Raw genomic sequence first — 12,024 nt, 5'->3', positions numbered from 1 at the left:
ATCTTTAGTAGCTGACCACCCGCAACTAAACTTGGTGTTATATATTGGGTCTTTTAAGTTACAAAAAATATATATATATATATATATATATATATATATATATATATATTGGGTCTTATATGTGGAAATCAAGTTTCACAAATTTTGAAGTTAGGTGCTATTATTGGTTCTAAGTGAACAGATGCGAAAACTGGTTTGCTTTGGTTCAGGCAATAAATCAAAGGCTTAACTGAGACTCGCTTGATGATCTCTAGTTTAGATATTGATTACAGTAGAAGAGAATCAAGTATTTGAGATTTGTTTAACGTTAGACATAGACTTGCAACAAAGTAGCTGATTGGTTATATATTATTGGCTCTTGAGCTAAACACTGCCATCCAATCTATAAGTAGGGCTTTTAGTTGGAATGCTTGGGGGTTTAAATGATGTCAAATTGGACATTTTTTGTCGACTACCAGATAGTTTTTTTTTTACTTATTCTTGGGTTCACCAACCAATAGGATTATGTTATTTTAAATTTGATATCTTTTATAAAAAGAAAAAAAATATTGTCAAATTATATTATGTTTTTAAAATAAAAAAATAAAAAAAAATAAAAATAGTAGTAATTACAAAAAAAATATTTTTAAGAAAAAACTAAACCCTAAACCCTAAATCCTAATCCCTAAATCCGAAACCCTAAACCCTTGGATAAATCATAAACTCTAAATCAAAAATACAAAACACTAAAACACTTAAGAGTTTACGATTTTAGTGTTTTTGATTTATAGTTTATGATTTACCCAAGAGTTTAGGGTTTATCCAAGGGTTTAGGATTTCGGATTTAGGGTTTAGGGATTAAGATTTAAAGTTTAGTGTTTTGCTGACGACGTTAACAACATTTAAAAAAAATCTTTTCTTTTGTAATTACTATTTTTTTTACCTTTTTATTTTAAAAACTTAATATAACTTGACAATATTTTGTTTCTTTTTTAAAAAAATATTGAATTTGAAATAATGAAATCTTATTGGTTGGTGAACCTAGGTAAACCCCACGAAAAATGAACATAGATACAAATCCTTTCATAACGATCGATCGCTAGTCGTTTATCCAGACGAGTAGCATAAGGTGAAATGAATTAATTTCTAAACGTTATACACTAGTGATAGTTTTTTGACTGAAGAGCAGTGGCTTCCTTTAATGGGCCCATCCGGCCCAACAAGGAAATTTCTGGGTCCGAGAGAGCCTCTAGACAAAACAGAGTCTCCGCCCTGCTTTTGTTGCGGATTGAGAGAGAGAGAGAGAGATCCGAATCTGATCAGAGAATTGTAGATTGATCGAAGAAGATGAACACTGACATCACTGCCTTGGAGAAGCCCCAGTACCCCGTCGTTGATCGGAATCCTCCATTCACAAAAGTCGTCGGAAACTTCAGCGTCCTCGATTACCTCCGTTTCTCCACCATCACCGGCGTTTCCGTCACCGTCGGCTATCTATCAGGTCCCTTTCTCTCTCTATCTGTTGGAATGCGTGTGAATATATACTCATCGATTTGGCGATGTGTAGGGATTAAGCCTGGGATCAAAGGACCGTCAATGGTTACTGGAGGGCTGATCGGACTCATGGGTGGGTTCATGTATGCGTATCAGAACTCGGCGGGGAGGCTCATGGGTTTCTTCCCTAACGAAGGTGAGGTCGCTAGCTACCAGAGGCGTGGTGGGTTCTCCAAATGAGTCTAGGGTTTTTGCTGGATCTGGGTTCGATTTCGAAAAGAAGTCTTTTTTTTTTTTAATTTGCTACTCCTTTTGTTTGAGGATAATGTTTGCCTCTGTTTGTTACAACTTATGATGATGATTATCAATAAAGATTTGAGCTTGCTCAAAAGTTGTTTGTTATATGACTTATGATGCTGACCAATAAAGATTCGAGCTTGCTAAACGGTTTGAGAAAATATTCATGTGGTTGTGATGTTTTGGAACATCTTTATTCAGAGGAGGATCTTTTTGGTATCTTCTTTGTAGTGTAGTTTGTGTGCAAATATTGGTTTCAAGAGATATGTGTATCAGTGTCAACGTTCCAGATGAACTTGGAGCAGCTGCATTTTTGAGTCTTTCCTGAACATTTTCAATGTAAAACTTTATTTTTTATTTTAAAATAAAATAAAAATGAAATAAAATTACTCTAATTCTACTTCATTTTTGACTGCATAATGAAATGATGAACAAACAAAAAATATATTACTCTATTTATGAAATAAATTTTATTATGAGGTGAGATAAAAAATTAGGTTAGAACATTCTTTATTCTTTATTTACTTTTATTTTATTTTTAAAAAAAATAGAATAGTGATGAAAGTGCCCTAATAGACTCTGCCTCGTGTTCCTATCCCGGTAAAAGGGAGTTTTTTTCTGAATTGAGGATAAAAGAAGCCTATGAAGAATTTTGTAGCTGCAAGTTCTAGAAGTTTCACGTTCCCAGCCCTGCATGGAGGAGCGTGCTTCATTCGAAAATGGAGGGGGCATGATTCGTAAAAGAACAAGTGATCCCAAACGATGTCACAATATATCACTGGAAGATACCAAAAATGTACCTCTAATTTTTCTCTCTTTTGTTTTCTCATATCATTGTCTCTCTCTTTTTTTTTTGTGCACTATCATTGTCTCTCTATATTACTCTTTTCTTTACTGAATATTTACATCAAAAACGTGACTATGATTATGAGTTTAGTTTTTCTATTTGATGTTTCAACCAACAGTTCCAAAAATTATGAGTGAGGTATCAACTGATTTGATCCTTAACCAAAATTTTTATTTAGCAACTTATTTAAGAGTACCATATTATCAATAATTAACTTACAGCTGAAGCAAAAAAACAAAAGAAAAATACAGCTGAAGCACTACCATACTAGTGACGAGAAAGCAAGAACAACTACAACAAGAGAAAATTAAGACTGTTTCAGAATTGTCTTAAGCAAAAGCGTGAAAGACTGGTGCATAATCAGTACCGGACTAACATTTTTCACTGCCCCAATCAAAATTTAAAATTATGCCTTTGTACATATTTTATCAAAATCATAAAACAGTATAAAACAACTTTAATTTTTATTAAATAGAAATAAAAATCTATAGTTTATTTAGGAAATAAAACTGTGATAAAAATATTTATTGGTAAAAATAATTTTGTTTTTCATTTTTTATGCAAAATTATCCACTAGATTTCTACATTCATTTTTTCAACCATCCATTATATGTCTATCATAAAAATCAGTAAACACAATCCAAAAATATTATCGTAATAAAGTGAAGCTATCAAGCTTTTATCACATTTCGAAAACTATGAACTAACAAACATATCTTCTTACTACGTAAATGATTAGTTGAAAAAACTGAAACATTAAAACTAAACTATATATTAAGAGTTAAGAGAAAAGAAGACCAAAAGAAAAATTATAATAAAAGAAAAATTAGAATAAAATAAAAATTATGCAAAATGATGCAAAAGAATAAATTGAAACCAAAAGAAAATATGTTTTGTTGCTAATTTTAATTAGAGTTTGAATTATCATCTAAAATATAAATTTACTAATATTTTAATAAATAAAAAACTTATAAATATAGTTGAAAAGTTCAATAAATTTTATATAAAAATGCCTTATAAATAATATTTTAACAAAAAAAATTACAAAAATTTATTTGTTTATAGGTAATAATACAAATATTTTTTTTAAAATATGCCCTATTATTTTGGATGCCCTAATCTACGGCTTGAGTGGCTTGCCCTCCGGGCCGGCCCTGTGCATAATTAATTGATGTACTATCCTCTGCATCAAATATGTTTTCAATCAAATTACAAGTCACGCACATGACACATATCTACATATCTATATTATTAAAATATAAACATTACGTTGGAGCTGATCTTTATTTTGTAAGTTTTTAAATAAATGCATCTTCCTATTTTATAGTTAAACTTACATTAAATCACTAATAATACTTTCTTTATACTACTATCAATGTTTCGAAACAATATATTCATTTCTTTATACTACTATCTATGTTTCGAAACAACATTATAATTAATCTTGTGTCCAAACAATATAAAATATTAGAATTCATATTTTTAATATTTCTAACAATTTTCTTTCAAATGGTTAAGATAGATTATATAATTAAAAAATTCAAATAATTAATAAAACAATGAAAATAAATAGAACTTATTTTTACAGGTTTAAATACTAGAAAAATATTTCAACCAATAATAAATTAATTAAATTAACATATTATTTTATTTATAATTACTAAATAATGGTTATATCATTGATTTAAGTAACATAACAATTCAATAATAACCATTACATAATATATATATATATATAAACATTATACATTGTACAATAAATATAATAACAAAAAAAATTATGAAAAATGTTCAAAATATATATGTTATCTAAAAAAATGCTTAACACTAATTGTGAACAACAAATTTAAACCGATTATAATATAAATTATTAACAAGATAAATTTCACAAAACAATTATTATAAAACTAATTAAGCTATATAAAAAAGAGCAATATGATCAAGACATATTTATAGTTGTTAATTATTTTATATCTTTCATTTTTATTTATCAAAATTTTTTAGAAACGTCATAATTTCATAAAATTACAAAATAAGGAACTTTAAAATTTTGATTAAAAGGTGAAAATTATGAAACTATAACAATTTAAATCAAATTGGATTATATATTGGTCATCCATCAGTTCAATCGGTTAGTCTCGGATTTTAGTAATTTTTTAAATATGAATATTTTTACAAACCTAAATCGAATTGTCGGATCACCGGATTAACCGGTTAGACCGCGGGTTTGGGTCGGATTCAAAAGCATTGATTTAAATTCAAAAATATTATAAATACATAAAATTCTTACAACTTAACAAAATATTTGTTAAGTTATTAGTGAAATTTTTCGTCATAAAATAATCCGCGCTTCGTAAGCGCGGGTCAAGATCTAGTCTCATATTATATAACGACATACCAATTCGATGATGCATGTGTAACACCCCAAAACCCAAGCCCAAATTTTTTTTATGGTTTAAAAAGGGAAGACCCGTTCTGCAGCCCATTAGGGTTAAACCCCTAAGGTTCCCTTGCATTTCTCTATAAATTGTTTGTTATATAACTTATGATGCTGACCAATAAAGATTCGAGCCTGCTAAACGGTTTGAGAAAGTGAATTTCTGTTGAGAAAATATTCATGTGGTTGTGATGTTTTGGAACATCTTTATTCAGAGGAGGATCTTTTTGGTATCATCTTTGTAGTGTAGTTTGTGTGCAAATATTGGTTTCAAGAGATATGTGTATCAGTGTCAACGTTCCAGATGAACTTGGAGCAGCTGCATTTTTGAGTCTCTTGATAGACTCTGCCTCATGTTCCTATCCTGGTAAAAGGGAGTTTTTTTTCTGAATTGAGGATAAAAGAAGCCTATGAAGTATTTTGTAGCTGCAACTTCTAGCAGTTCACGATCCCAGTCCTGCATGGAGGAGCGTGCTTCATTCGAAAATGGAGGGGGCATGATTCGTAAAAGTACAAGTGATCCCAAACGATGTCACAATATATCACTGGAACAGTGATACCAAATATGTACCTCTAATTTTTAAATATTTCTGTTCAGCTCTCTTTTGTTTTCTCATATCATTTTCTCTCTATATTACTCGTTTTCTTTACTGAATATTTACATCAAAAACGTGACTATGATTATTTAGTTTTTCTATTTGATGTTTCAACCAACAGGTCCAAAAATTATGAGTGAGGTATAAACTGATTTGATCCTTAACCAAAATTTTTATTTAGCAACTTATTTAAGAGTAACATATTATCAATCTATACTATTAAAAGGGAATCACTCCTAAAAAATCTACTTAAACAAGGTTGTTGAACCTATTTATTTTCAACTTAACATATTATAATAACCAAAATATAATTTAACTCAATTATAGGAACAAACGAATATCCTTATCCTATTACATTTAATCAAACCAACGTTTATACGTTAGCAAAAAATGATGTTTGCAAAACTATGTCTTCCAACTTCTTTCATCAGCTTCATAACAAAACTATGTGAGACGTCGATAGATTTACGTTTTGAATGTTTTTGATCTCGAAAAATGTTAACTCCATAATACTACAATCTGAATTTGTTGACTATTATATAGACACAGTCCTAACTATGTTGTCAAATGTTAAACCATCATCATCTTAAGGGTTGGGTTTGTTGCGAGAGTCATAGCTAACCATTTAACCAACAGGTTAACTTTTGAAAACGTGTAGTTCAAAACATTTAAGTAAATTACACAAAAAACTGTATTATCAAATATTCTGCAGTTAAGAGAATATACATTTTATTCTGATTACTAATAAATACATTTAAATAAATAAAAATATATATACTTTTTATTCTGACATCTAAGAAAATATCTTACTAGACAACTTATAAGAAAACCACTTTACACAATTTCTCAAATACTTTGTAAAGAAAACATCCTATAATTATAGAAATATATTATAAGATTTTTCCAATTTATGCAGCTTACAACATATAATTAAAATGCAACAAGATTGAAAATAATAAGTATTTAATATATAATGCACACATTGAAATTAACTTCTGAATTTAAACAATAGCAATTTAAAACAAATTAGATTAGATATCGATCAAACTTCGAGTTTTAGCGTTTTTGGGATTTTAAGATAATGGATATCTCTTAAAATCCAAACCAGATTAAATATCGCATCACCAAGTTATCAATTCAACCGCGGGTCCAGTTTGAGTTTAAAAACACTGATTTAAATGCGTAATGCTCTAAATAGACAAAATTCTTACAAAATGTTTTAAATAGAAAAATCGACAATTAATATATTTACTACATTTAAATAATGAAAACACATTGTTCTTTAGCATATAATATCTATACTATTAAATCACACATATCATCTTTAAATCTATTTCGAATAAAAAAACAAATGATAAAACATAAAACCTCAATTGTTAAGATTTGAAACAAAAATAATGGTAGTTTTAAACTAATTTTGAATTAATAAGTGAAAAAAATGAACGCTTTCTAAGAAAAGTTGGGAACCGGCTAATATGCAAAAAAAAGAAATGAGTCAAATTCAGTTTTTGTTTGATTATGGTTTTTCGGATAATTACGGATTTAGAAATAAAAATATCGGATAATTTGGGGTTTCCATTTTAAATATAGGATAGTTCGGATAAAAATCTCGGATAATCAGGACAATTTTTAATCTTTTGACTAAAAACTGATTAGGTAATTTGTTTTTTTTTGGGTAATTCGGTTTGTAAATAGTATTTTTAGATATTTGGTTATTTATAAATTAAATATAATTAATATTTTTAAGTATAATTTATATTTTTAAAATTTAGGTATCCATTTCTTTCTCAGTTCGTTTCAGTTTTTCGGTTTTAGAGATTTATAATCTGCTCGGTTATTTATGAAGTTTAGTTAAATTTTGTTTTCATTTTTTTCAGTTTGGTTTGCGATTCCTGCTAAATGTACTCAAACTTATACATTATTTTATATAGAAATTTGTTTAAAAATTAATTTCAATAACAAACCCGCGCTTTCCAAGCGCGGGTCAAAATCTAGTAAATACCTTACAGCTGAAGCAAAAAGCCAAAAGAAAAATACAGCTGAAGCACTAGCATATTAGTGACGAGAAAGCAGAACAACTACAACAAGAGCCACAATATCAACAAGAGAAAATTAAAACTGTTTGTCTAAAGAAAAAGCGTGAAAGACTGGTTCATAATTAATTGATGAACTATCCTCTGCATCAAATACGTTTTCAATCAAATTACAAATCACGCACATGACACATGTCTACATATCTCATATTTTATACATACCAATTCGATGATGCATGCATTAACAAAATCATATTCTCGGACCAAATTCTTATCAGTATGCAGCAAGCTTAGTCCAGTCAGCGATATATTTAAGTAACTCCCTAAAGTTAGCTCAGTATATTATCTTCTTTAACCTAAAGATCCCTAATCGGATATATTGTTATTACTCCTTAGACGATATACCGAATACTCTTTTGGAGATACGTACGGTTCTTACACTATGTGATTAAGGAAAACCACAACCATTAAACATTCCCCTTTTCTTGTGAATCGTTTATGTACCTAAAGTTAGTCCTTACTTATTGGATATTAGACCACTTGTTTAACCATCAAGTTGTCACTATTATTTTTGATTTTTATTACTAAACTAGTGGTGTGCCCGCGCTACGCGCGGGATAGTTATTGATTGTGTAACACAATGAGTGATATAGCGCGGATAGTTGTTGATTGTGTAACACAATGAGTGATATATATGTGTTTGAAGTTGTTGTTTGTGTTTATATTGCTTTCTTAAACTTTAATTTAATGGCTCTAAAATGTAGTGAATTTTTTTTGTTTGGTTTAGTAATATTTATCTAATGCTTTTAACAAAGTGAATTGTTTATGGAGACATTTCTTTTATTAACATTTGTATTTTTTTTTAAGTTTGTTGTATAATTTGGAATGAGTATGATATATTTCTACTGGTGTCATGAAGCCTATTGATACAAAGCAGTGATTTCTATTGATATAGTGCAGTGATTTATATTGCTCCATATTTGATTTTTAGGTTTTAGTTTTGAAGAGATACGTTGAGGTTCATGTAGGCAGATCACATATGTATTGTGATGTAACCAGTGTTTTGAAACTCATATGGATCCACGGTAGAACCGGTAAATTCGGTGATCCGATATAGAATCTGGTTTGGATTTTACAAAAAAAGAAAATATTATATAAGACCCAATAAAAGCCGCAAAAATAGTTAAATCCCAAAATCTAGTTATCGGTTGAATCACTGGTTGATCCAATAAATAATTTTAACTTATTTTTTTCGTTTTTTGTAGTTATGTTATTAAACTTTTTGTATTCTAATAAGAAATTATATTTTCAGTTTTTTACTATCGTTTTTCACTATTGTTGACTCTATATATCATTCGAATGTTTTTTTATGTTGTTTGATTTTTGCTTGTCGTGAATCTCACTTACGACATAACCTTTGTAGTTTGATTTTTTATTTCCGATTTTTAGGTTTGTATGAAAATTTTACTATACCACCTGAAAAAAATGAATGATGATAGAGAGAACCAAAATCAGTTTATATGATTTGCTATTAGTGTATTTTTGTTATCAGCAATCTAATACAATTTTATATTTTACTTTGGTTTATTTTTGATTTAAAGTTTAATTTAATTATTCACAATACATATTTAAATACTAATACATTTTCAGTCTTTATAGTTTTTTTATATGTCGTAAATCCTAAGTTGTTACTAAAAATTGTTAAATGGACTAACTTATTTTTGATATTTTGTACGTTCAGTGAAAAAAAACTAAATTTAATTTTGTATGTATTTTTTAAACCATAAAAATCTCCTATATTTTTAAATAGCTAATATATTATTATATAATATAATAATTAATTTATTAATTTGCGATCTGCGGTCAGCCCAATAACCCGGTGACCCAAGAATTAATTTTAGATTTAAAGTTTAACTTAATTATTCAAATTAGATATTTAAATACTAATGGATTTTTAGTCTTATAAATTTTTCATATATCATAACTCATAGCTTTTTACTAAAAATTATTAAATGGACTTACTTATTTTTGATATTTTTTATGTTAATGAAAATAAAAAATAAAGAAAACTAAATTTAATTTTCCTTCTATGCATTTTTAAAAAAAATAAAATATATCCTATATTTTTCAATAGCTATTATACTATTATACTATTATCTAATATAATTTATTTATTTATTAGTTTTGATTCTTCTGCGGTCAACCCAATAACCCGATGACCTAAGAAATTATTTTGGATTTAAATTATAATTTAACTATTCATATTAGACGTTTAAATAGTAATTGATTTTAAGTCTTTATAAAAGAAATGATATGTCATAACTCTTAACTTGTTACCACAAATTGTTAAATGGACTAACTTAGTTTTGATATTTTGTATGTTTAATGGAAACAAAAAAATAAAGAAAACTAAATTTAAGTTTTTTTCTATGTATTTTTTAAAACATAAAATATATCATGTATTTTTTAATAGCTAATGTAATATTATATAATATAATTTATTAATTATTTTGCGATTCATTTGCGGTCTGCCCAATAATCTGGTGACCCACCAGAAATTAATTAATTAATTTGCGGACGGAATCCCAAAAAAATCCATAAAACATAAACCAGTGAGGTAAACGATATTCCTAAGTTTTGCAATCTTTAAGCAGTGAAAGGGATTTACTATTTTCTACCCTATGAAACTAAGTATTTTCCAACCCTGTAGAGTGCACTTATCTCGAGTTCTTCTTGCTGCACCATTTAATTTTTGGTGGTTACAATTAAAAATAATTTTAAAAAGGAACTTTAATTAATTTAGGTTTCTTGAGTGTACCTTTCAAGCAAGATACCAATGTAGATTTGTTTAGAATTGTTTTGCAAATTTATCCACTAAATTTTTTTAATTCAAAATAGTCTTTTCTACTGTAGTGTATCACCAATTTACAATAGAAAATCTGAAGAAAATATAAAGTGAAGTAACCAAAAACTTATAGTGATAAACATGAGGGTTGATAAAAAAAGTGATAAACCAGAGTAGATCATGGAGACAAAAGAACCGTGAATGTCAACAGCCACTTTACTGAACTCTTTTGAGTTTCTTCTTGGTGAGCATCCACAGCTAAAGCACGTGATGTGCCATGCCAAAATCAGCTTTTGGACTATTCATGTGGAAACTGCAAGATCCCAAGTCTCTGGCAAACTACAAACAATGATGAACAACTTTGGACGCCACTGGTGTTGGATCAGCACGTTAGCTACACTATCATTGCGGTCAATGGATCAATAACTCTTCCCTGTATATATCCATGGCATCAGTGATGCAGCCTTACGACCAACAAACCTTAAAACAGTAGGGTTTGAACTGAGAAAGCAAACCTAGACTGCGGCTGCTAGAATCTCTCATGTAGCCTTTTAAGATTAGCTTACGAACTGCTGTCTAGTTGGCTTCACCAGCCAACATGTTGTGAAGCTCTGTAATGGTCAGCGGTTATATATTGCATCAGGAAATAATGGTACAGAGCCTAACAAAAAAAAGTGAGTCAATAATGCACCTCAGTTCCATCTTTGTATATTTATCCTTTTTGCATGTGTATTAAACCAAAAGAGTAAGAAGTCAGAGTCTCACACTTTCATATAAACGTAGTCTTGAGGAGCAATAGCTTTTCCAGTCTTTCAGAGCAGCTTTAGTGCTTTACCATCAGATCTATTTTTCACAAACTTGAATTCACTTCATGATGTCAGGTTATATTTTGGGTTTAGTTGATGGTGATTGGTGAAGATGAATTAAAAAGCAAAGAGAACGAAAAAAATCAGTAGGAAATAATGAACTATGCACCTCGTCTCTGTTTATGAGGTATGTGTTCTTCCATGTTCTAGAAAGCACATTATTTCTCCAGATGGTCCAGGATTTGTGAAAGTCAGGAAGTGATCAATTACATTGACACATGCCAAATCACACATGTTTTCTACGGTGTAAAAGAAGAGGAAGAACATATTACCATTGAGATATCTGGGATATTTGGAAGAACATTTGTGAGCTCCTTAGTTTTGAGGTGGCTGGAGGTCATCAAGTGACAGTCCTTAACTTTTCCTAGCTGCTGTTGAGTCTCAACCGGATCCTGTATGTCATCTTGAATGCTGTTGAGTTTCACCGGACTCAGTAAAGTCACGCTTTTGCGCTGATATTTCTTTAATATTCACCTTCATACCTGAGTAGCAGGGAAGATGTTCATCGCAGCCTAAAAACTAATATATATTCGGAACTTCAATTGGTTACTTATCGGTTACTTTCGAGGATGGTGATGCCGATTAAATGCAAAAGAGAGTGGGAGGAGTGATCTGAATGACGTAAATGTT

At 29.2% G+C, this 12,024-nt stretch overlaps 1 protein-coding gene and 1 long non-coding RNA gene across 2 annotated transcripts; one reads left to right on the top strand and one right to left on the bottom strand.

Annotated features, from left to right (window-relative positions):
* The first annotated feature begins 1,200 nt into the window (after positions 1 to 1,200).
* Positions 1,201 to 1,918, top strand: LOC103869583 (NADH-ubiquinone oxidoreductase 20.9 kDa subunit). The gene is made up of 2 exons (XM_009147664.3): positions 1,201 to 1,480; positions 1,547 to 1,918. Exons 1-2 carry the CDS (start codon positions 1,327 to 1,329, stop codon positions 1,711 to 1,713), a joined length of 321 nt encoding a protein of 106 aa, XP_009145912.1. The 5' UTR covers positions 1,201 to 1,326; the 3' UTR covers positions 1,714 to 1,918.
* Positions 1,919 to 2,380: 462 nt separating this feature from the next.
* Positions 2,381 to 11,397, bottom strand: LOC103869572. Its single transcript, XR_004452003.1, has 2 exons — positions 11,294 to 11,397; positions 2,381 to 11,189 (listed from the first exon to the last, which is right to left on the bottom strand). It is a non-coding gene; the product is annotated as an uncharacterized LOC103869572 (long non-coding RNA).
* Positions 11,398 to 12,024: the final 627 nt, after the last annotated feature.

The sequence above is a fragment of the Brassica rapa genome, chromosome A01 (assembly GCF_000309985.2).
Source record: "Brassica rapa cultivar Chiifu-401-42 chromosome A01, CAAS_Brap_v3.01, whole genome shotgun sequence".
NCBI lineage: Eukaryota > Viridiplantae > Streptophyta > Magnoliopsida > Brassicales > Brassicaceae > Brassica > Brassica rapa.
Note: the sequence above shows the minus strand (reverse complement) of the source record. Positions and strands in the feature narration are given on the sequence as shown.

What these genes read in the sequence shown, in the direction of transcription:
- LOC103869583 (XM_009147664.3), top strand. Translation starts at nt 1,327, where the DNA reads ATGAACACTGACATCACTGCCTTGGAGAAGCCCCAGTACCCCGTCGTT. An exon ending in CACCGTCGGCTATCTATCAG is followed by an intron (nt 1,481 to 1,546) that starts GTCCCTTTCTCT and finishes GGCGATGTGTAG; the next exon opens with GGATTAAGCCTGGGATCAAA.